This window comes from Halichoerus grypus, chromosome 3 (assembly GCF_964656455.1).
Source record: "Halichoerus grypus chromosome 3, mHalGry1.hap1.1, whole genome shotgun sequence".
NCBI lineage: Eukaryota > Metazoa > Chordata > Mammalia > Carnivora > Phocidae > Halichoerus > Halichoerus grypus.
Window position 1 is genome coordinate 207,906,303 of NC_135714.1, and position 25,977 is coordinate 207,932,279.

The 25,977-nt window shown below is 48.8% G+C and overlaps 1 protein-coding gene across 4 annotated transcripts in view; it reads right to left on the reverse strand.

The window, feature by feature from the left end:
• DLGAP2 (DLG associated protein 2) overlaps window positions 1-23,872 on the reverse strand; it is an 844,777-nt gene extending 820,905 nt beyond the window's left edge. For all 4 annotated transcript variants that reach the window (XM_078069920.1, XM_078069913.1, XM_078069921.1 and 1 more), the window contains exon 1: window positions 23,704-23,872. In XM_078069920.1, coding sequence (XP_077926046.1) covers window positions 23,704-23,721 — 18 coding nt within the window. In that variant the 5' untranslated portion in view covers window positions 23,722-23,872. The remainder of the gene's footprint in view (window positions 1-23,703) is intronic.
• Between the last annotated feature and the right edge of the window lie 2,105 nt (window positions 23,873-25,977).

A 25,977-nucleotide genomic window follows, 5' to 3' on the forward strand; every position in this document is an offset into this window, starting at 1 on the left:
TGGCTCACTGGGGCACTGAGGCCTCCCCTCAGAACAAGGGCAGGAAACAATGAAAGGAGTTACCAGGGCATCACTTTAAACAGGGAACCCAAGTCTGTACTGTCCAGTTTCCACGGCTCTGACTCTCAGGGACCTTGAAATGCCTGTCCCATCGCAATTACACAGACAGGGCCATTATCCCTAATTTGTGGCCGACTGTAAACTTACCATGCTTTCTCTGTACATTTATTTTTAAATACTTCAAGGAAAATAATGATTATTTATCTCATTTTATTATGTTGGATCATCGTAGAGGACACGCATCGTGTTTTAAAACCGGTAAATCTCCATCTGGTGCACTGATAAATTCTGTATGCCTATGATATTTGAACAGATGAATAAAGAACTCAAAGACACTTCTGGGCTTGAAAACTGACTGCACCTACTGTTATTTCTCCTATTTTCTCTCTGTGACTCCCTTCAATTTTGCAGGCCCCTCCCCCCCTCCTGGCCCCCTTGCAGTGGCCTCACCTAGAACTTCTCACTCCTCACGGATCTGCCCATAATTTCTGAAGACCTGCACGGGTACCTGCTACCTCACAGAAACCCTTTCAGTTCTTCATTCCTAGAAGGAAATGTTTAATGAGTAAACTTATGATTTAAATGGACTTCATTCATCCTAGTGACTGAATGTCCCCATTTCCCTATGGACAAAGCTTCAGTATAAACAAATTGTGGCCATATTAGCCTAGAAGTAACATTAAAGAACACTGAGTCTCAAATCCAACAATACATTAAAAGGATCATTCACCACAATCAAGTGAGATTATTCTGGGGTTGTAAGGATGGTTCAATATCCTTGAATCCATCAGTATGATACAACACATTAATAAAAGATAAAAATCACATGACCACCTCAATAGATGCAGAAAAAACACATCTGACTAAATTCAACATCTGTGATTAAAAAAAAACTCTCAAAAAAGATGGTTTATGGAAAACACACCTGAATGTAATAAAGGCCAAATATGAAAAACCCAGAGCAAACATCAACCTCAATGGTGAAAACCTGAAAGTGTTTCCTCTAACATCAGGAACAAGACAAGGATTCCCATTTTCACCACTTCTATTCAACACAGTACTAGAAGTTCCAGCCACAGCAATCAGACAAGAAAAAAGAAATAAAAGGCATCCAAATTGGTAAGGAAAAGTTAAACTACCATTATTTGCAGATGGCATAATACTATATTTAGAAAGCCCTAAACACACCAAAAACTATTAGAAGTAATAAATAAATTCAGTACAGTTGCAGGATACAAAATTAATGTACAGAAATCTGTTGAGTGTCTATACACTAATAATGAAGTAGCAGAAAGAGAAATTAATAAAACAGTCTCCTTTACAACTGCACCAAAAAAATAAAATAAAATACCTAAGAACAAACTTGACCAAAGAGGTAAAAGACCTGTACTTTGAAAACTATAAAACACTGATGAAAGAAACTGAAGACCACATATGTGGAAAGATATTCCATGCTCATGGATTGGAAGAACCAATATTGTTAAAATGTCCATACTACCCAAAGCCATTTACAGAATCAATGAAATCCCTATTAAAATACCAACAAAAACAATAATTTAAAAAGATACACAACCCCTCAATTTATAGCAGCATTATTTACAATAGCCAAGATATGGAAGCAACCCAAGTATCCATCAATAGATGAACCGATAAAGAAGGTGTAATACACACACACCACACACACACACGAATATACACAGTGGAATATTATTCAGCCAATAAAAAGGATGAAATCTTGCCATTTGCAACAACATGGATGGATCTAAAGGGTATTATGCTAAGCGAAGTAAGTCAGAGAAAGACAAATACCATACAATTTTACACATACGAGGAATCTAAAAAAAACAAAGACTCAAACAAACAAAAAGCAGAATCACTCCCTAAATACAGAGAGGAAACTGGTGGTTGTGGGAGGGCAGGTGGTTGGGGGCGTGGGCAAATGGGTGGAGGGCAGTGGGAGATACAGACATCCAGGTATGGGATGAAAGGCACAGGGGATGCCTGGGTGGTTCAGTCGTTAAGCATCTGCCTTCGGCTCAGGTCATGCTCCCAGGGTCTTGGGATCGAGCCCCACATCGGGCTCCCTGCTCAGCGGGAAGCCTGCTTCTCCCTCTCCCACTCCCCCTGCTTATGTTCCCTCTCTCGCTGTGTCTCTCTCTGTCAAATGAATAAATAAAATCATTAAAAAAAAAAAAAAAAGGCACAGCACGGGGAAGACAGTCGGTGATGCTGTAACAGCGGGGGGAGGACGGTCGGTGATGCTGTAACAGCGGGGGGGGGGGGAAGACGGTCGGTGATGCTGTAACAGCGGGGGGGGGGGAAGACGGTCGGTGATGCTGTAACAGCGGGGGGGGGAAGACGGTCGGTGATGCTGTAACAGCGGGGGGGGGAAGACGGTCTGTGATGCTGTAACAGCGGGGGGAGGACGGTCGGTGATGCTGTAACAGCGGGGGGGGGGAAGACGGTCGGTGATGCTGTAACAGCGGGGGGAGGACGGTCGGTGATGCTGTAACAGCGGGGGGGGGGGAAGACGGTCGGTGATGCTGTAACAGCGGGGGGAGGACGGTCGGTGATGCTGTAACAGCGGGGGGGGGGAAGACGGTCGGTGAGGCTGTAACAGCGGGGGGGGGGAAGACGGTCGGTGAGGCTGTAACAGCGGGGGGGGGAAGACGGTCGGTGATGCTGTAACAGCGGGGGGGGGGAGGACGGTCGGTGATGCTGTAACAGCGGGGGGGGGGAAGACGGTCGGTGATGCTGTAACAGCGGGGGGAGGACGGTCGGTGATGCTGTAACAGCGGGGGGGGGAAGACGGTCGGTGAGGCTGTAACAGCGGGGGGGGGGGAAGACGGTCGGTGATGCTGTAACAGCGGGGGGGGAAGACGGTCGGTGATGCTGTAACAGCGGGGGGGGGAGGACGGTCGGTGATGCTGTAACAGCGGGGGGGGGAGGACGGTCGGTGATGCTGTAACAGCGGGGGGGGGAAGACGGTCGGTGATGCTGTAACAGCGGGGGGGGGGGAAGACGGTCGGTGAGGCTGTAACAGCGGGGGGGGGGAAGACGGTCGGTGATGCTGTAACAGCGGGGGGAGGACGGTCGGTGATGCTGTAACAGTGGGGGGGGGAGGACGGTCGGTGATGCTGTAACAGTGGGGGGGGGGGAGGACGGTCGGTGATGCTGTAACAGCGGGGGGGGAAGACGGTCGGTGATGCTGTAACAGCGGGGGGGGGGGAAGACGGTCGGTGATGCTGTAATAGCGGGGGGGGGGGAAGACGGTCGGTGATGCTGTAACAGCGGGGGGAGGACGGTCGGTGATGCTGTAACAGCGGGGGGAGGACGGTCGGTGATGCTGTAACAGCGGGGGGAGGACGGTCGGTGATGCTGTAACAGCGGGGGGAGGACGGTCGGTGATGCTGTAACAGCGGGGGGAGGACGGTCGGTGATGCTGTAACAGCGGGGGGAGGACGGTCGGTGATGCTGTAACAGCGGGGGGGGAAGACGGTCGGTGATGCTGTAACAGCGGGGGGGGGAAGACGGTCGGTGATGCTGTAACAGCGGGGGGAGGACGGTCGGTGATGCTGTAACAGCGGGGGGGGGGAAGACGGTCGGTGATGCTGTAACAGCGGGGGGAAGACGGTCGGTGATGCTGTAACAGCGGGGGGAGGACGGTCGGTGATGCTGTAACAGCGGGGGGAGGACGGTCGGTGATGCTGTAACAGCCGACAGACGTAGCCACACTCGTGGTGGGCACAGCAAAACTGTCCAATCGCTAGGTTGTACCCCTGAAGCTAACGTAACATTCTGTTCAACTACCCTCAAATAAAAAGAACCCTGAGCCTTCCTAACATGCCCTAAAGTGACTACTGCTCCCAAAGGCATTTGTCAAGTCCACGCTCGGAGATGCAGGGGAGGGACGCGGCACAGAGGATCACCGTCCTCCCTCCCTGGGAATCCCAGGTAGACAGCGACACCGTTACTCCCGGCTTGTGTCCCACGCCGTAAAGTCTGCAAACCTTTCAAGGCAAATATTTGCATGTTTGCAAGAGAGAGATGATAATACTTGACCCAAATAAGCTTGTAATCTGTGTTCTTCTAAGGTGGGGGTTTAGGACAAAACAATCATAGGAGAGTGACCATGGCTTTTGCCACGTTTCTAAAAATAATCTTGAGAAACAGATAAGCAGGCGTCTATTTGGACGGACAAAGGAATACAACATTTGAGAGGAAGACTGTCCTGAGAAACCCAAGAGGCAGGCCATCTGCAGGGGGCCAACCGGGGTGACTCTGCGCTGCTCGGGCAAGGGGACCCGGCCGGCCAGCACTCCCCTCCCCAGAGGCTTCGTCACAAGGGCCACCACACTCCACGTCTGCCCGACCTGCAGGGTCTGCTGTCAGAATCTGGGTGGGTCCCCATGCATCCCACGCCTCCTGGCCAGCTTAGGCAGCCCGCCACTTCTACATTTCATGGGGTTCCGGGCCTCGTTATGCTGCATCCTCCATGTGTAGCACTGAATGAACGGGCCCAGGGCGTGAAAGCAGGAAGATTGGCAGGAAGCACTGCTCTGAGCATCCACCTGTGGCCTCAGCCCCTATTCCTGGATGACAAAGTCAGATGCACCCCAGACAGATGCTGACCAGGTCCCGAGCACACCTGATCCCCCTGGTCCCTGCTCCACCTGTCTGCGCATCAGATACCACTGTTAAGTGCTGGGCAAGGGCCAACTGTTCGGTCCTGCCATGTCCATGGCTCCCACCAGACTAGGAGCCTCTGGTGGGCAAGGACCACATCCCACTGTCCTTTCTGACCACAGCACGGGATCTGACACAGACAAAACCTGTCGCAGAACCAGTGGGTCAGGTGCATCAAGAAAACATAAGCGTGAGAACGTCAGATGAAGCAGAATTTTCAACTTGCCATCAGGATTAGGAAAGGGGCAGAAAACCCAGAGAAGTGCTTATGTTTTTTAAACCTTACATTTATTAAATGTCTCCCAGAGAAAGCAACAAGGACCCGGAGGGAGGACGCTGAGCTGGCACGTTCAAGAACGGGACAGGGAGAGACGCCCCTGAGCAGTGATCAGAAACGCGTCAGGAGCTCTTAGCACATCAGACGTTTATGTCACAGAGTATCGGAAACAGATCTTTCCTGGGAGGGACAGTCATGGCATCCGCACGGCTAACGGCCCCTGTCTGCTGGCAGAGGCTCGGGGGGGCCGCACTTCCAGGCCCCAGCAGCTTGCGCAGCTCACCTTCTCCATCAAAATAGTGTAGCCCGGTCCCACAGTTCAGAAGTGGTCTATTTTAGGACTGGACATTTTTCAGACACTAAATTTAGCTCGCTTGAATTCTTCTTAAAAAACGCTATCCCATTAAACCTTTTGAAACAGGAAATCTACATTTCATTATAAAGTCAGAACACAGTGTTCTCTGATCAGCTGTGAAGCGCAGGGGAAAGTGAGCGTTAGGGACGGCGCACTCGGCAGAATCAAATGCCTAACGGGGGTATTTTGGGAAGGTTGAGGGCATACAACAAATGGACTCATGCTTAGATGTCTGATCATGAAATATTGAAAATGTGTGGTCATTAATTATTTTTAAAATAATAACCTATGGTATGAGTTTTAAAAAGTGATTTTTAGTTTGCCTTTTTGTTATCTTTTATTAGTGATTCTGGCCATTCTCAAATGCTTATGGACCAAACTATTGACTCTTTTATGAATTTCCTGATTATTCCTTATCCATTTTTATGCACTCATGAAAATAACCTTTATACATAAAGGATATTAACCCATTTTTAAGGATAAGAACAAATGTGCCTCCAAGCTCACCATGTGTGCCTTTAGTTTTCTCTGGGTGGGCACAGAAAGGTTTCCCGACGTTCCTTTCCTCTCCTTTGCTCTCGTGGCTCTCACACTTACAAACCCCGTCCTGAGCCACGATCAGCTCACACTTGCCCCCTTTCCCAGCTGTGGCGAGGGTGCCGTAGAATGAGCACTCACACCATGCCGGTGGGGACGTCCTGCTCTGGAAGGAGCTCGGCAGCAGTTTCAAGTTCTAAGAACGTTCATGCCCACTGCGGTGAGCCAAAAACGGCCCCCAAGGGACGGCCACTCCACTGCCTGGAATCCAGCAACCTGACCTTGTTTGGAAACGAGGTTTTTGAGGGTGTGATTCAAGTAGGAACACGGAGAAGAGCCAACGCTCCCGGGTCATCTGGGTGGGTCCCAGATCCAGTGACAAGAGTCCCTCAAAGACAGAGAGACTGGAGATGGACAGGAGACACAGACCCAGACCAGAAACCACGTGAAGATGGAGGCGGAGACCGAGTGATGGGGCCACAAGCCACAGGACCCCCAGTCAGCCCCCAGAATGGCGGCCAAAAATTTTGGTAAGCAACTGAAACTAAGCAATAAGGCAATGCTTAAATAATACTGTATATGGGAATATGATACTTCAATAAAATCAAAGAATATCTTGAAAATAGGGGCACATTCTCAGAAAAGAATATAAAGTGAAAAAAACACTATAGTTTGCAATTTTGGTTTAAAAAATAATAAGATGGGAAAGAAGCACGCAAGACAAAAACAGTGACTGTTTCTAGGTCATGGAATTACTGGTGACTTTGAAGTCATTACTTTGTGCCTCTCTATAATTTCTAAATATTTAGCAGATCCAATGGCCGGAAAAAGAAAAGAAAATGTATGAATGTCATCCAACTAGCCTGAAATTTCTCCACCAGCTAAGGGGAAAGACAGCCATTATCATAGGAAGGAAGTTTTTAAAAGCGGAATAAATACAAGAGGTATTGGCCAGAAAGGATCTGGTAGCCAAGCCAATGCGCTGAGTTTGACAATAAGACTCTGACCTCCGGGTTCTGCCTGTTCTTGTTCCCTGGAAAAACACGGTATACTTCTCAAAGAATATTCTAGATCTAAAATAGAGGGAAATTCTAAAGGGTTGGAACAAAAGCTCACAGGCAGAGGCAAAAGAATAAACTGCCGTTGTGATCATTAGTAAGACGAGTGGTACTTAGAGACACTCTTAACTTTGGAACACTGTAGACCCTCATTCTACCCAGCGTACACATGGAAATCGCTTCCGCACAACATCCTAAGATGCGTTGTAGGAGGATACAAGATCTTACGTCTCTCACCTTCCCTACGGCTGGGATTCCAATGACTTACAGGGGAAAGGCCAGGTAAGAGTCTTCTCCTGGGGGCACAGAAAGAACAGGATACATTTGCCTGGTCGATGTTCGGCGTGCCCCCTCCCCCGCACACCACAATCCAGGTGCCCTGCAGGTCTCTGGATAAAGCAGCGCACAACCCTGCTAAGCCAGCTGCATGAACCAATCCCAAGCAAAGTGAGGCTGAGATGGAGAACGGAAACCCCAGGACAGGGTCCCACAGATCCTGCCACTGAGCTGCTACTGCCAGGCTTACAGGGGACACGGCAAGTGACAGAGGCGAAGGAAGAAGTGGTGTCGCAGACTCTGCCCCATGGGGTCTGCCCGGCCCCTCCCCATCCTGGCTGGGTGAGGAGGGTGAGCACAGTGTGGCCTGGACCCCCAGACTCTGCCCCACAGGGTCCTCCCAGCCCCTCCCCGTCCTGGATGGGTGAGGAGGGTGAGCACAGTGAGGCCTGGACCCCCAGACTCTGCCCCACAGGGTCCTCCCAGCCCCTCCCCATCCTGGATGGGTGAGGAGGGTGAGCACAGTGTGGCCTGGACCCCCAGACTCTGCCCCACGGGGTCTGCCTGGCCCCTCCCTATCCTGGCTGGGTGGAGGGTGAGCACAGTGTGGCCTGGACCCCCAGACTCTGCCCCATGGGGTCCTCCCGGCCCCTCCCCATCCTGGCTGGGTGAGGAGGGTGAGCACAGTGTGGCCTGGACCCCCAGACTCTGCCCCCCAGGGTCCTCCCGGTCCCTCCCCGTCCTGGATGGGTGAGGAGGGTGAGCACAGTGTGGCCTGGACCCCCAGACTCTGCCACACGGGGTCCGCCCGGCCCCTCCCCGTCCTGGCTGGGTGAGGAGGGTGAGCACAGTGACCCTGAAAGCCTCCTGTGTGGATGGCCGAGCCGCCGACGGCAGGAACCTGAGTATAGGAGGATCATTTTGGGGATCACACTCCCTACCCCAGAAACCTGTTCTACTTGACCACAGCAGAAGCCACGCTCCGGGTGCCACATAACCAGCGCGGCAGGAGGATTGTCACGGCTGCCGGCAGGCCCAGCAGAGGCCAGTCCTCTTCCCCCAGGGACACGGTCACACCTGGAGTGAAGGCCCCGAACGTGCCGGCCCCCTGCACCAGGAGGGGTTAGACCAACACAGGGAAGACCCAGCGCAGAACGGGGACAACCAGGATCCCTGATGACATTCCACCCGCCGCCCTTTATGACAAGAGTAACATGTCCTGTTTCAGTCATTCCGTGTGGGACCGTCCATGACCCAAGGCCAAATGTGTTCAGACACAAACAGAAAAAAGAACGAAAAACTGTGGATCCACCCCAGCATTTGCGGATGAACACTGTGAGTTCTCTGATCAATATCCACCCACTCAGCAAACACAGACTGAGTACCAAAGGCCCAGCAGTATTTTAGGGGCTTGGGACCCAGCAGTGACCAAAATGCACACAACCCTCCACCTTCACAGAGCTAAGATTCCAACCAGAGGCTGCACTCTCCGGCCCTGCCCGACCATGTATGTGACCCCCGACACGTCACCTAATCTGTCTCCCCTGGTCTCCCCACCTGCGATGTGCAGGGGAAAACAGTCCAGACCTCCCGGGGCTGGTGTGCAAGGGAGGGACACAACGCTGTGTGTTGCACACTCGGCAGCATGCCCACCGCCGGCAAGTGCTCAGCACGTGCTGGTGATTACAGGCAGGGGACAAACATCCAAAAATAAATAACTAAATCACACAGTGCGTCAGACAGTCACCAGGGAGCTCGCGAGTGCAGGAGGCATGGCGTGGACTCCCTGACAAAGTGCCGCATGTGGGGGCTCCATGCAGGGAGGGGTGACTGCCATGTCCTGGGAGCGCAGAGGCCCGGCGCCAAGACATGCCCCCGCCCCAGGAACAGCATGGGGAGAATACAGTGTGAGCCGAGTGTGCCGGGGAGAGGGACTCAGGCAGCTAACCAGGTCGGGTGGGGCCTGCCCTTCACTCTGAGCACTGGAGAGGGGGACAAACAGGGTCCCCCACTCTGGCCTCTGGATCTCTACTGCCTCTCCTCTTCAGAGATATGGGGTGAGAATGTGCTCTTTGTAATCTCCTTTTGTCCCTTAATGTGACATGAACACCTTTTTCTAGTATGAAATACTTAACTATCATCTTTTTAATGGAGGTGTACTTTTTTGGTAATGTGGCTATAACAGTGAATTGATCTGATTTCTTATTATTCCTATTTTCCAATATCTTACTGTAACACAAAACTAGACTGAACATCATTTCAGTAGTTTCCTATAAATTCATGACTATTTCCTTAGGATATGTTCACCAAAGTGAAATTGCTGGGACTAGTTATACACAAAAGTAGTTTTATTTTAAATGAGTGCTGTGGAGGGGGGCGAAGCAAGATGGTGGAGGAGTAAGAGACTGGGATTTCGTCTGGTCTCAGGAATTCAGCTGGATAGGGATCAAACCATTCTGAACACCTACAAACTCAACAGGAGGTCAAAGAAAAGAGTAGCAACAACTCTCTGAACAGAAAAGCGACCACTTTCTGGAAGGTAGGACATGCGGAGAAGTGAATTCGAGGCGATATTTGGGAGGATAGATGGCGGGGGAGGGGCCTCCGTCCACCGCTTCTGGCAAGTGATAGCACCGTGGAGCACAAAATCGGAACTTTTAGAAGTCTGCTCTGCTGAGGGAGGACACTCCGGTGGCTAAGTGGGGGGTGGAACCCTCGCGGGACAGTGTGGTCTCAGGACCCTCGGGGTCACAAGAAGACCGGGGGTGCCTGAGTGCGGCAGAGCTCCCAGGTATTGGAGTGAGGAAGCCGGCTACAGAGACGGAGCCCAGGCGTGGGCTCTCAGCTCGGGGTTGTCATAAACCGTGATCCGCGGCACAGTCGGGCCACTGCTCCTCCAGCAGGGACCCAACAAGCGGCAGATCCGGGGAGACTCCCCTTCCTCCCCAGGGAGGAGCGGCACGGGAGCGCACCGCAGGGATCTGCTCGGTTTGGAGACCCCACCCGGGGTCGGGTGCCAGAGATAGAAACGCTCAGTCACAGGCCGGGTGAGCACGGAGTGCGGCCGGAAACCGGGGAGATGGAGTGATTGACGGCTTTTCTCTGGGGGCGCACTGAGGAGCAGGGCCCCGAGTTCTCAGCTCCTCCGGGGCGGAGACTGGGAGGCCACCATTTTCACTCTCAGCCTCCAAAGCTGTATGGAAAGCTTGCAGGGAACAAAAGCTCCGGAGAGCAAACCCGAGCAGATTACTTAGCCCAGACCGGCAAGGGCGGGGCAATTCCGCCTCTGGCAAAGACATTTGGGAACCACGGCAACAGGCCCCTCCCCCAGAAGATCAGTGAGAACAGCCAGCCAAGACCAAGTTTACCGATCAATGAGAACGGCAGAACTCCAGCGCTAGGGGAATACTGCACATAGAATTCATGGCTTTTTTACCATGATTCTTTAGTCTTTCAAAGTTAATTTTTTTTAACTTTTCTTTTTAATTTTTATTTTTCCCTTTTTCAACCAACACCTTATCAATCCCTTTTTTAAAAAACATTTTTTATTTTTCATTTTTAGAGTCATATTCTATCCCTTCATAGTAGTTACCCTTATTTGTCATATATATATATATATGTGTGTTGTTCTCTCTTTAAAATTTTGAGATACAGTTTCTTCTAACAAATCAAAATATACCCTAAATCTCTAGTGTATGGCTTTGTTCTACTCTCCTGCCTGATCACATTCTCTCCCTTTTTTTTTCTTTTTTTTAAATCCTCTTCTTTCTTTTTTCAAACCTATCAATTTTTTTAATAATTTTCATATTTACAGTCATATTCCATCCCTTCATCATATCAACCCTTATTTTTATACATATATAAGTTTTTCTTTCTTTAAAATTTTGGGAGGCACTTTCTTCTAACAGACCAAAATACACCCAAAATCTAGCGTGTGGCACTGACCTATGCACCAGCCTGATCATATTTGGTCATATTCTGGTTTTTTTTGTTTTGTTCTGTTTTTGTTTGGTTTTATCTTTTTCTTTTTCTTTTTCTTTTCTTTTCTTTTTCTTTTTTCTTTCTTTCCCTTTCTTTTCCCCCAGCTTCAGGTCTTTTCTGATTTGTTTAGAGTATATTTTCTGGGAACGTTGTTACCCTGTTAGCATTTTGTTCTCCATTCATCTATTCTCCTCTGCACAAAATACCACGATGGAAAAAATCACCTCAACAAAAAGAACAAGAGGTAGTACCGACTGCCAGGGACCTACTCAACACAGACATTAGTACGATGTCGGATCTAGAGTTCAGAATCATCACTTTAAAGATACTAGCTGGGCTTGAAAAAAGCATGGAATTTATTAGAGAAACCCTTTCTTAAGAAATAAAAGAACTAAAATCTAACCAAGTCAAAATCAAAAAGGCTATTAACAAGGTGCAATCAAAAATGGGGGCGCTAACTGCTAGGATAAATGAGGCAGAAGAGGGAATCACTGATATAGAAGACCAAATGATGGAAAATAAAGAAGCTGAGAAAAAGAGAGATAAACAACTACTGGATCACGAGGGCAGAATTCAAGAGATAAGCGATACCATAAGACAAAACAACATTAGAATAAATGGGATCCCAGAAGAAGAAGAAAGAGAGAGAGGGGCAGAAGGTATATTGGAGCAAATTATAGCAGAGAACTTCCCTAATTTGGGGAAGGAAACAGGCATCAAAATCCAGGAGGCACAGAGAACCCCTCTCAAAATCAATAAAAATAGGTCAACACCCCGACATCTAATAGTAAAACTTACAAGTCTCAGAGACAAAGAGAAAATCCTGAAAGCAGCTCGGGAGAAGAGATATGTAACCTACAATGGTAGAAAACATTAGATTGGCAACAGACCTATCCACAGAGACCTGGCAGGCCAGAAAGGACTGACAGGATATATTCAGAGCACTAAATGAGAAAAATATGCAGCCAAGAATACTATATCCAGCCAGGCTGTCATTGAAAATAGAAGGAGAGATAAAAAGCTTCCAGGACAAACAAAAACTAAAGGAATTTGCAAACACGAAACCAGCCCTACAAGAAATCTTGAAAGGGGTCCTCTAAGCAAAGAGAGAGCCTAAAAGCAACATAGTCCAGAAAGGAACACAAACAATATACAGAAACAGTCACCTTACAGGCAATACAATGGCACTAAATTCCTATCTTTCAATAGTTACCCTGAATGTAAATGGGCTAAATGCCCCAATTAAAAGACACAGGCTGTCAGATTGGATAAAAAAAACAAGACCCATCGATATGCTGTCTGAAAGAGACTCATTTTAGACCCAAAGACACCCCCAGATTTAAAGTGAGGGGGTGGAAAACCATTTATCATGCTAATGGACACCAAAAGAAAACTAGGGTGGCAATCCTTATATCAAATTAGGTTTTAAACCAAAGACTGTAATAAGAGATGAGGAAAGACACTATATCCTACTTAAAGGGTCTATCCAACAAGAAGATCTAACAATTGTAAATATCTATGCCCCTAACATGGGAGCAGCCAATTATATAAGCCAATTAATAACAAAAACAAAGAAACACATTGACAACAATACAATAATAGTGGGGCACTTTAACACCCCCCTCACTGAAATGGACAGATTGTCTAAGCAAAAGATCAACAAGGAAATAAAGACTTTAAATGACACACTGGACCAAATGGACTTCACAGACATATTCAGAACATTCCATCCCAAAGCAACGGAATACACATTCTTCTCTAGTGCCCATGGAACATTCTCCAGAATCGATCACATCCTAGGTCATAAATCAGGTCTCAACCGGTATCAAAAGGATCATTCCCTGCCTATTTTCAGACCACAATGCTTTGAAACTAGAACTCAATCACAAGAGGAAAGTCGGAAAGAAATACATGGAGGCTAAAGAGCATCCTACTAAAGAATAAATGGGTCAACCAGGAAATTAAAGAAGAATTAAAAAAATTCATGGAAACCAATGAAAATGAAAACACAACTGTTCAAAATCTTTGGGATGCAGCAAAGGCAGTCCTAAGAGGAAAGTATATAGCAATACAAGCCTTTCTCAAGAAACAAGAAAGGTCTCAAGTACACAACTTAACCCTACACCTAAAGGAGCTGGAGAAAGAACAGCAAATAAAGCCTAAACCCAGCAGGAGAAGAGAAATAATAAAGATCAGAGCAGAAATCAATGAAATAGAAACCAAAAGAACAGCAGAACAGATCAACGAAACTAGGAGCTAGTTCTTTGAAAGAATTAACAAGATTGATAAACCCCTGGCCAGACTTATCAAAAAGAAAAGAGAAATGACCCAAATCAACAAAATCATGAATGAAAGAGATCACACCAACACCAAAGAAATACAAACAATTATAAGAACATATTATGAGCAACTCTATGCCAGCAAATTAGATAATATGGAAGAAATGGATGCACTCCTAGAGATGTATCAACTACAAAACTGAACCAGGAAGAAAGAGAAAACCTGAATATCCCTATAACCACTAAGGAAATTGAAGCAGTCATCAAAAATCTACCAATAAACAAAAGCCCAGGGCCAGATGGCTTCCCAGGGGAATTCTACCAAACATTCCAAGAAGAATTAATACCTATTCTTCTGAAACTGTTCCAAAAAATAGAAATGGAAGGAAAACTTCCAAACTCGTTTTATGAGGCCACCATTACCTTGATCCCAAAACCAGACAAAGACCCCATCAAAAAGGAGAATTACAGACCAATATCCCTGATGAACATGGATGCTAAAATTCTCACCAAAATACTAGCCAATAGGATCCAACAGTACATTAAAAGGATTATTCACCATGACCAAGTGGGATTTATCCCTGGGCTGCAAGGTTGGTTCAACATCCGCAAATCAATCAACGTGATACAATACATTAACAAAAGAAAGAACAAGAATCATATGATCCTCTCAATAGATGCAAAAAAAGCATTTGACAAAGTACAGCATCCTGTCTTGATCAAAACTCTTCAGAGTATAGGGATAGAGGGTACATACCTCAATATCATAAAAGCCATCTATGAAAAACCTACAGCGAATATCATTCTCAATGCGGAAAAACTGAGAGCTTCCCCCTAAGGTCAGGAACGCGGCAGGGATGTCCACTATCACCACTGCTATTCAACATAGTATTAGAAGTCCTAGCCACAGCAATCAGACAACAAAAAGAAATAAAAGGCATCCAAATTGGCAAAGAAGAAGACAAATTCTCACTCTTTGCAGATGATATGATACTTTATGTGGAAAACCCCAAAGACTCCATCCCAAAACTGCTAGAACTCATACAGGAATTCAGTCAAGTGGCAGGACATAAAATCAATGCACAGAAGTCAGTGGCATTCCTATACACCAACAACAAGACAGAAGAAAGAGAAATTAAGGAGTCGATCCCATTTACAATTGCACCCAAAACCATAAGATACCTAGGCATAAATCTAACCAAAGAGGCAAAGGATCTGTATTCAGAAAACTATAAAATACTCATGAAAGAAATTGAGGAAGACACAAAGAAACGGAAAAACGTTCCATGCTCATGGATTGGAAGAACAAATATTGTGAAGATGTCAATGCTACCTAGAGCAATCTACACATTCAATGCAATCCCCATCAAAATACCATCCACTTTCTTCAAAGAAATGGAACAAATAATCCTAAAATTTGTATGGAACCAGAAAAGACCCCGAATAGCCAGAGGAATGTTGAAAAAGAAAAGCAAAGCTGGCGGCATCACAATTCCGGACTTCCAGCTCTATTACAAAGCTGTCATCATCAAGACAGTATGGTACTGGCACAAAAACAGACACATAGATCAATGGAACAGAATAGAGAGCCCGGAAATGGATCCTCAACTCTATGGTCAACTAATCTTTGACAAAGCAGGAAAGAATGTCCAATGGAAAAAAGACAGTCTCTTCAACAAATGGTGTTGGGAAAATTGGACAGCCACATGCAGAAGAATGAAACTGGACCATTTCCTTACACCACACACAAAAATAGACTCCAAATGGTTGAAAGACCTCAATGTGAGACAGGAGTCCATCAAAATCCTAGGGGAGAACACAGGCAGCAACCTCTTCGACCTCAGCTGCACCAACTTCTTCCTAGAAACATCGCCAAAGGCAACGGAAGCAAGAGCAAAAATGAACTATTGGGACTTCATCAAGATAAAAAGCTTTTGCACAGCAAAAGAAACAGTCAACAAAACCAAAAGACAACCCACAGAATGGGAGAAGATATTTGCAAATGACATATCAGATAAAGGGCTAGTATCCAAAATCTATAAAGAACTTATCAAACTCAACACCCAAAGAACAAATGATCCAATCAAGAAATGGGCAGAAGACATGAACAGACATTTTTCCAAAGAAGACATCCAAATGGCCAACAGACGCATGAAAAAGTGCTCAACATTGCTCAGTATCAGGGAAATCCAAATCAAAACCTCAATGAGATACCACCTCACACCAGTCAGAATGGCTAAAATTAACATGTCAGGAAACAACAGATGTTGGCGGGGATGCGGAGAAAGGGGAACCCTCCTACACTGTCGGTGGGAATGCAAGCTGGTGCAACCACTCTGGAAAACAGTATGGAGGTTCCTCAAAAAGTTGAAGATAGAGCTACCATATGATCCAGCAATTGCACTCCTGGGTATTTACGCCAAAGATACAAATGTAGGGATCCGAAGGGGTACGTGCACCCCGATGTTTATAGCAGCAATGTCACAATAGCCAAACTGTGGAAAGAGCTAAGATGTCCATCAACATGAATGGATAAAGAAGAAGTGGTATATATATACAATGGAATATTATGCAGCCATCAAAAGGAATGAGATCTTGCCATTTGCAATGGCGTGGATGGAACTGGAGGGTGTTATGCTGAGCGAAATAAGTCAAACAGAGAAAGACATGTATCATATGACCTCATTGATATGAGGTATTCTTTTTTTTTTTTTTTAAAGATTTTATTTATTTATTTGAGAGAGAGAGAATGAGAGAGAGCACATGAGAGGGGGGAGGGTCAGAGGGAGAAGCAGACTCCCTGCCGAGCAGGGAGCCCGATGCAGGACTCGATCCAGGGACTCCAGGATCATGACCTGAGCCGAAGGCAGTCGCTTAACCAACTGAGCCACCCAGGTGCCCCTATATGAGGAATTCTTAATCTCAGGAAACAAACTGAGGGTTGCTGGAGTGTGGGGTGGGGTGGGAGGGGTGGACTGGCTGGGTGATAGACATTGTGGAGGGTATGTGCTATGGTGAGCGCCGTGAATTGTGCAAGACTGTTGAATCACAGATCTGTACCTCTGAAACAAATAATGCAATATATGTTAAGAAAAAAAAAAAAAGAAGATAGTAGGAGGGGAAGAATGAAGGGGAGGAAATCGGAGGGGGAGATGAACCATGAGGACGATGGACTCTGAAAAACAAACTGAGGGTTCTAGAGGGGAGGGGGGTGGGAGGATGGGTTAGCCTGGTGATGGGTATTAAAGAGGGCACGTTCTGCATGGAGCACTGGGTGTTATACACAATGAATCATGGAACACTACATCAAAAACTAATGATGTAATGTATGGTGATTAACATAACAATAAAAAAGTTTAAAAAAAGAATAATTAAACATAAATAAATAAATGAGTGCTGTGACTCTTAATAAAATATTAGAGAAACTATCAAGTCGATAAACTAGCAAGGACGACTAAATACTGTTCGGTTTTAATGAGCTATGTAGCCCCTCCTTCATAACGAAAATAAAATTTTAATCTAACTAGATTGAGAATTTGGAACATTTTATTGTAGATCCAGGAATGTTATATCCTAAAATGGCCACAACGGAAGTTCAAAAAACAACATTCAACTGTTTAAGAAAACTGCTAAGTTACTAATAGATTCTACACTGTTTTAAGAGTCAGAAAAGAGATGGTCAGAAATTTGTTCAGAAACTGTCAAATCACAAAGAATGTCAGAAAAATGGACATCATTTTTAAAAAGCCAAAAGTTTCATATACTAGCAAAATTAAAAAGGTAACCAAACCCACTGACGTGCCTGTCACGTCCCACATCTCCAACATCCTCACACACAACTGAAAAGCCATGGGTAGAAGCAGGTCAACGAGGAGCCTCTCCCGCAGGGCACCAGGGAGGAAACTAGTTGTGGATTCACTCACTCAAGTATCTAATGAGTAATACGACTTAAAACACTCAGACAGAACGGGGGGTGGGGGGACTGCCAGACCTGCTCCCTTCACTGTTCCTCCTCAACACCACGGACAGAGCCGGGCGGCTGGTGCATGGAGGCATCAGGAGCACAAATATTGATCCTCCATGGAACATTCCTTAAGAAAGGCACAAAGAACCACAGGGATGACTTGCTTCTACACTGAAGGACTGGGGAACCTGTCAGTGGGGACGTCACAGTTAAACGAGGTCTGAAAGGATAAACTGAAGAAAGCACAGATGAGAAACTGTGGTTAAGTGTGGGCAGAAGCATGGTGTCATTCTGCTCATGGCCAAGTCAGGAAACAGGGAACAAACCAGGGACGGGATCCGAGAGCAGAGCCTAGAACACCACGGAAGGAGCCATGGGGATGGAGGAAGAGTAACAGACATAAGGTCAGATCTGCCAGGCTGAGTGTCTGCTCACTGCTCTCCGTCACACGCTGCAACAGATAGCGAGACAGACAGGGATCCGAGCACCCTCCCTCAAAAGCTGTCATTCTGAAAGGGGAAGAGAAGTAAAGGGTTAACCGCAGTGCAATGTGAGGTTCACTCGATGAGCAGGTACACAGGGAGTTACCTAGCTGACCTTATGGGGTTAGGGAAGTTATGGCTTCTAAGCTCTTACTCGGAGGCTGAGTACTGCTCCCCAAAGTGTGGGTGGGAGACGGAGACCGGACGTGGCCTTGGGGTTGGAGACCGTAGCCCTGACGACTCCATTCACCTGGGGTCACATTCAGACCACACAGCCACTCGTCTTTGGCTAAGACAGGTTCATCACCGAAAAACAAGCATGCAAAGTCCACTCCAATAAGGTGATCAAGTCAGGGCCTAGATTTTTGGGGTTTTGTGGACTTGGTGAAGAGGAAACTCAATCAAATTTGATGCCCAAAGAATTATGTTAACCCTCCTGGTTGTCATACTTGTTTGCTCTGATTATCTATTGCTGTTTGATTAGCATTTTTGGCCTTAGTCTTTGTGGTTAAGTTGGGTCAAAATTTTGGGAAAAGGAGGCAAAACAGATAAATGAGTAAGACTAGGAGTAACAAATACATAAGTTTTATGGGAATTCAGAACATCGCTTCACGACACACAACATAGGATGGCTCAAACCAAGCCCCAGTTTTACTCTCTGATCCAAAACAATCAACACTTGCTGAGCATTTACTGCATACACCGTTCTAAGTGCTTTATAGCCATTAATTCTTTTATTTTTTTAAGATTTCATTTATTTATTTGAAAGATAGCGAGAGAGAGCACAAGCAGGGAGGAGAGGGAGAAGCAGGCTCCCTGCAGAGCAGGGAGCTCGACGTGGGGCTGGATTCCAGGACCCTGAGATCATGACCTGAGCCGAAGTCAGACGATTAACTGAGCCACCCAGGCGCCCCAGCCATCAGTTCCCTTAAACCTTGTGACGACCCTATAAGGCTAATGGGTACCCGCCCCTCTCTTATTGACAAGGGACTGAGGTATGTGAAGGTCAAATGAACTGTCCAAGGACCTGGGCTGCCCAGCAGGTCTGACCCCAGAGCCCGCTCTCTCATCACCACCTACGCTGCCAACATGGACCCGCTGCTCGGTGCTGTGCAAAATCAGTAGGACACATTTTCATTTAGCACAAGACGATAATTTTATTTTGCCCGGTTTATAATGTATACTCTATGGGCCCTAAGGGAATCATTTCAATATTTTTACTTTTGTGCAGAGTATGGTATACATCATTGTAAAGACAATGACCAATTACATTTAAAAGTTACTTTTTTAAATATTTGCTGCAATTTTATGGATAGGCTGACTGAAAATGCTTATTCCTCTTTGGCATGACTTTTTTCCTGTGGATACACACAAAAAGTTATATCAAACAAAAATATCACCTCAAGATGGATCTTGAACCATGATGAGAGCTTTAATGTGGATATTCTGGGAGAAACTAAAACCCCTCACATTCCACCTGGGTCCCAGGGACAGAAAACCGAATTCACACTGGGGGAGATTTCTTGGTTTACATAACTGAAAGTCAAGCAGTAATGATGCGGCAGGCACAACAAGGTCTCAGGACCCAGTGGTCCCAAAGCACAGCCAGAGCCCTGCCGTCCTCCACAGATGGGCATCCCCTGCGAGGTGGCTTCCTTTTCAGAGAGGCCATGCCCTCCTCAGTGCATTGCAAGGACTCTAGGCCCTGCATGTTTTCAGCTTGATTTCCTAAAGCTTTCGTTCCTCAAAATGCATATGCAGTTCTGGACTGAAAGGAAATGTCCAGGTCCACAAGGATGCTCTTCCTCCTGGGACAGGGATGGGGCTGTGACTTCCTTTTGCCCACTAGGAGCCCGTCTCTAGACAGAGGGCAGACCACCACAGCGGAGTGCTAAAAGTGGGCACAGGTGACCCCCAAAGGACATCAGCAGTCATCTGGAAGGGTGAATTCACACTGCATGGGACGTTCAACAGAAGCCTAACAAGCTGGTCTAGAGAGTTCATCTCCTTGAAGATCTACCCAGAAACACAGAGAGCTCAAAACCAGCTTGACCAGCACCCAGCAAGGAAAACCACCGGCAACCACTCGGGGAGGCACATTCTCCGAAGTGCTTGGGGAAGCTGTCGGAACAGCCAGAGGACTGGGCAGGCACCCTTCCTGGGCACAGAGTCAGGACAAGACGGGGCCCATCATTGGCTCACTGCCGGCAGCTTTTTCAGAAGCAGATGAAGCCAGAGCACAGGGTAAGGGCAGAAACAACGAAGAACGGGATTGCACATGGTGTCCAGTTACCTTTGCCAAGGAACCGGATGCTGACAACCACGGAGTCTGTCCCCGGGAGGGAGGGGGAGGGGCTGGAAAGGCAGGTGCTCTTCCCCAAGCAAGTGCAGGATGTGAACCGCAATCTATACACCCTCCAAGCCCACCCTGTCGACCCAAAGCCCACGAACCCAGCTCCCTACACAGGAATGTTTCTGTCATGAATAAACACGGAACGCCCTGCTTATTCTTTGTATTCACGAGTACCTGCGAAACAAGACACATTTGAAACGCTGATGACCAGCTAGGACCACGGTCACAGGATAAAAAGAACTTGCACATAAAACTGTGGTGGATGAAGAATGACTTTTAACTTCCTAAGATGTTTTGCCTGCTAACTTCCTGTGTGGTAGCCTATAATTCTTTTAGAACCAACACACTGGCAATGCTCTGAAGAGGACTCCCATCTGTCCAACATGATGAATCATAGTTATTTTTATTGTACCCAATGAATGACCCGCACATCCTTTCCAAGGGTCAATAAATGATATATTAAATGATGTTCCCTTTAAGATCGATACTCAAAGTGTGCATCCTTCAACTCCTTGGGTAATCATGAAGCTGTCCTCAAATACAGTCATAAAACAATAACAGCATTTCTTCGATTTCATCATGTAGGCACAGGATGGAAGATACTCTGTTAAAAACAGACATAAGAAATGCTCTAACAATATTGATCATATTAGAACCCTTTAGTTTCAGAAGTGGTTGGATTCTGGATATCTGGAATCCAATGTAAGCCAAATGCTGCAATTCATATTTTTGCTTTTAATATGTAATTTGCAATTTCCCTCAATTTCAAAAATGAAGTAGACAAAGAGAAGCAATAGATTGCCATAGGGGGACATATTTATGTCACCAGGAAGAAATAATCCAAAGTAACCTGAGTTCTATAAAAATAAAATCTATCCTTATTAATTCATCAAAATCACAAGTAACCTAAGCCATACAAAAATAGTGGTAAAAGAATACATGTTTATTTCTGTCTCAAGCAGGACCACTTTGGACAACTCTACTGTAAATGTGAAGTTTCTTGGAAGGAAAGGGAATAAAGGATTAACAGAATGAAAAGTTGGCTCAGAGCACTCATCTGAGAAAACATCTCCGTGGTGAGAAAACTCTCATTTTAAGCACTTCATCACTTTGGATTACTTGAGGTAGTATTCTTTTCTCTAAGCTTACCCTGTAACCTACAATTATCCAGCAGAAGCGACAGGTCACTAGAGTAAGTCACCCAAGGCTCACTGATTTCTTCACCAAGAACAGAGGATTTCAAGGGAGAGGTAATGAAGGGGCAGAAGGGCTCACAAAGTTGTCAGTGAGAGTCAATCCCACCTTTATGGGCCTCCTCATGGACAGGACATTACAGTGATCTAGAAAAAGGCAGTGTGCTTTAGGACAGGACTTTCTCCCGTTTTCGTTCATTAGGTCCCTTACTCTGCCCAGATGAGCCTGAGCAGACTGTGTTCCCCACAGCCTGCTCACAGTGTTGCCAGATGTGGGGCATAAAATATTGCAATTTGTTCTCTTCCAAGCAATGAAAAAGTCACATCATCTAAAAGGAAATGGTCCACACACTCCACAGTTAGTGTTGGAGCGCAGTGTGTGAGTCACCCAGTGCCTGCACAAGACAATCTGGCTACTGGAGAATCCTGATTAATGACTTCTCTTAAACACCGGAGTAACAACCTGACCTGCCAAAAATCACAATCTTTCATCAATTCGCCATGTTTTGCCTTGGCTACCTATTCCCTTACCCAGAGAATGTGAAGGAAAATGAGAATGGTGTTGTGAGGCACATGAACCTCAGATGTCCATGTTGCTTCTTGCAAGTTGTGGGGGAGGGGGCGGGGGTGACATCCCCTGGAGGTGCTACGCGGCCTCCCCCAGCCTGTGCGGAGAGCCTGGGGATTTTCTAGTCACCAACAGAATTCACCATCTGAAATAAGTGCCAGGTCCGCCAGTTCCTATCGCATGCAGGGCTCCCCAAGGACACACAGCCAGCAAGTACCCAGGACCCCAGGGAGAGTCCTTGTCTGAAGTCCTCCCCTGAGCTCTCCTGCCTCCGAGGGGACAGACAAAGGCGGTGCGCTCTACATTCCGAGCTCCAAAGCCACGCCAGCCCTGGCCCGCGGCATTACCGCCACCGAGGAAGAGCTCGCTACCCATCGCTTCATTTTAAGCGATACTAGACAGCCCATGCTGAGAAGTCACGAATTCCCAATTCCAAGCCCCGGCCGGAATCGCCATTCCTTTGGCAGAAGAGAACACAGGCGGCTGGAATCGCAGTGCTGAGAAGCGTGCAAGAGTCAAAGGAAGAGAGGCTGCCTCGAGTTTCCCATGCAAATCTCCAGCCACTGGGCATGCTCTCTCCTCTCTCCACCTGTGCCCCCTCCCACCTCCACGTGCGCCCTCTCCACCTGCAGATCTCTCCCTTCTCCACCTGTGCCCTCTCCCCTCACAGACCTCTGATCTCTCCATCTGTAGACCTCTCCTGCCTCCAGGTGGGCCCTCTCCCTTCTCCACCTGCACCCTCTCCCCTTTGCACCTGCACCCTCTCCACCTGCAGACCCCCTTGACCTCCGAGACACTCCGCCTTGTTGCCCCCTCCCGACCTCTCCTAACTCTTTCCCCTAACCGTCCGCCCCCACCCCACCCCAGGTTCCCTGTCCAGCTGGCTCCAAGCCTCTGGCCGCAGCGTGGGCAAGGAGGGCGGCCAGGTGGGCTGGAGCACCCTCCCCAGCCCGGCCTCACCTGCTAGTGCACGAAGAGCCCGTGCCTGCCGCCCCCACCCCTGGCAGCCAGGCTGCAATAATTACATCCTCATTATTTCTCTGCGATCCTTAGCGAGCGAGCCGAGAACAGCAACAGCCGCTGCCGGGGGAGGCTTGGTTACAAAACCCTGCGCCGGGAGCTCCGCGCTTAGCAACCACCCCGAAAAAAGCCCGGTCCTCGCGCTCCCACTTGAAGAGCGGGGCGGCGGCCACCCCCTCCCCGCGCTGCAGCCGCCGCGACCCGGCAGAAGTGGCCCCTCCGCGGTCCCTGGCCCGCGCCCCTCGCAGGCGCAACCCGCGCTCCCGACCCCCGCTGAACCTCCCCAATCCGGGTCAACGGCCCACCTGCGCCCCTGTCCCCTCGCGGCTGCCCCGCGGGAGCCGGACACCGCCCCCTCCTCAGTCTCCTGCAGCTCCCCCAGCTCGCCGGCCGAGCGGAGCCTGTCCCGCCTCCGCGGCTCCCGCACCGCGCCCATACCCCGAGAGCCCAGGGTCCGGGGACCCCCGGCCACGACCAGCGATGCGCCCAGCCCGAGCGAAGGACGAGGCCGCCCGCGCAGCCCGGGACCCCGTGTCCAGGCTGCCCAGGGTCCCTGCCCGCGCCCCACGCGGAGCCTAACCCCGCGCCCCGGCACCGCGACCCGGCGTTCGCACCTTCCTCAGCGCAGACATCCTCGGGCGCTCGGAGTTCAGTAGGTGCAGGGCGACATGGCGCGTGGCGGGTCCGTCCGCCCGTCCGTCAGTCCGCGGGGCCGCTGCCGCCGCCGCGCGCTCCGACCGCGCTCGAGCCCGGCGCACGGTCGGAGCTCACCGCCCGCGCCTGCGCACTGGGCGCCCGGGGAGGCCAGGCGCACTGGGGGGCGGCCGGCGCGCGGCGGCATCTGGGGAGGGGCCAGGCCTGCACCCGGGGGAGCCCAGGCCTGCGCGCCGCGCCCCCGGCCGCCCCGCCCCGCCCCGCCCCGCCCGCCGGCGCGCAAGCCACGCCCCGGACGCCACCTGTTGCGCGGGGCGCAGCCGGGCGCCTGAGACGGCGTGCAGCACGAGGCGCTTGGAGCTCGCCTGGCAGTCCCGCTGTTCCAGCGCTGCCCGCGCTAGCCGGTGCCAGGGCGCTGCGAAGTCAGCGCGCGGATCCCACACGTGCCTCGGCGCCTGGGCAGCAGCAGCGCGCTCCGGCTGCGGAGTGACACGCGCACCAGGTAAGGTCCGCTCCATAGCCAGATGCTCCCCAGCCGGAGACGACACAGGAGAAGCTGCGTGCTCCAGCTGGCAAGGGGGTGTCACCGCAAAGGCGCCCCGCTTCTGTCCGTCCCGCTGCTCGGGCTGCCCTAAACCCGAGCCTCCTCCTCCCTCCATGAGCGCGCTCTCCCGTAGAGAACACCTGCGTGGTGTCCGCAGGGAAGAAGGGGTGGACTGTGGCGGCCGCGGAACAGCCTTCCTTTTAATAGGAAACCTGCGTGGAGAGGCCGTGAGCACCATCAGCGGGGTCTGGCCGCCTCCGTGCGTTTGCTCGCAGCAGCACAGAGAGGACACCGGCCGAGGAGGAGCGAGAATTAATTGAGAAGTTGTGCTGACAACCTGAGCCATCTGGACAACAGCCCCACTGGCCACACTCCGATAGACCGTCATTAGATCCGTGGCAATACCCTTCCAAGACCGGATTGCCTGAGAAGGAAAGTTGGGCTGCTGCTCGGGTAACCAGAGGCCGGGTGCTCTTATTCCAGGCTGTCCCCTTGTGGTCACGGGCCCAGGGCAGGGTAGGGAGCCCCACGGTAACCCGGCTGCAATAACAGACTCCTCCAAGTCTCCACCTGGGTTGTTGGCAAGTCTAAGGGGGATAAAAGCCGAGGAAGCTGCTAGCAAAAGTGAGTCGGCAGGATGAAGGTTTGTTTTTGGTGAAACGAGAGGGATTAGAATAGGAATCAGGTGATCAAAAATAATTGGTGGACAAGCCAGTCTTTTTCAGAAATCCCAAGATTTTTTTTTTAAGGTTTTATTTATTTTAGAGAGCACAAACGGGGAGGGGCAGAGGGAGAGGGAGAAGCAGACTCCCCGCTGAGCAGGGAGCCCAATTTATGGACTCGAACCCAGGACCCTGGGATCATGACCTCAGCCTAAGGCAGCCGCTTAACCGACTGAGCCACCCAGGCGTCCTCAGTAATTCCAAGATCTTTAAACAAAAGCACTGTCTCCCTAAGAGTTCTTCTTCATAGAACTGACCACTCTTGTTCATCAGTTGCATTTTATCTTTTATTTTATTTCACAGCAAAGTTCTACATGCTGAGGGGAGTGGATACAAGGTGAATCAAAGAATCCTGTCCACAATCACATTCTCTGCAGTGTTTCTAGCATCTTCCCATTTGCCTCTGTGGTCAAAAACTGATGAATCGTGTGTGCCAAACCTCAACCAGAAATCCAGATTCTAGATTCATTTTTTAATTTAAAAGCTTACTTCACTCCTCTCCATATTTATCCTCATCTGTTCATCTTTTTGAGATTCATTTGTTCATTCATTCACACTACAGCAACGACAAAAAAATAACAAAAATGTGCTGAGTGTCTGTCTTGTCTCTCAATATTTGAGCAAAACAGAGAAACAGCCGAAACAGCCACTGGACCAGGGAGCTTTCAGTCCAGAGAGGGAGTCACTTGTAAAAATATCACATGAGACATGGAGTTGGGTGCAGGTAGTTTAATCTGGAGGTCAGTCCAGGAAGCTGGAAGAGTATGACAGGGAGGATGGGGAAGTTTATCAGATGCGTCACCAAGCTGGTCACCCCTGTAGACAACGGGCGCTCAGTCTGGCTGGGGTCCCCTGTGGACTGCCCCTCAGAATTGCTTGACTGAGGTCTGGAGGGCTGGACGTCTGTTCATCGGACTTCCATCCCCCAGACTGACAGGTGTTTCCCCACCGGCTCACGGCAGGTGCCC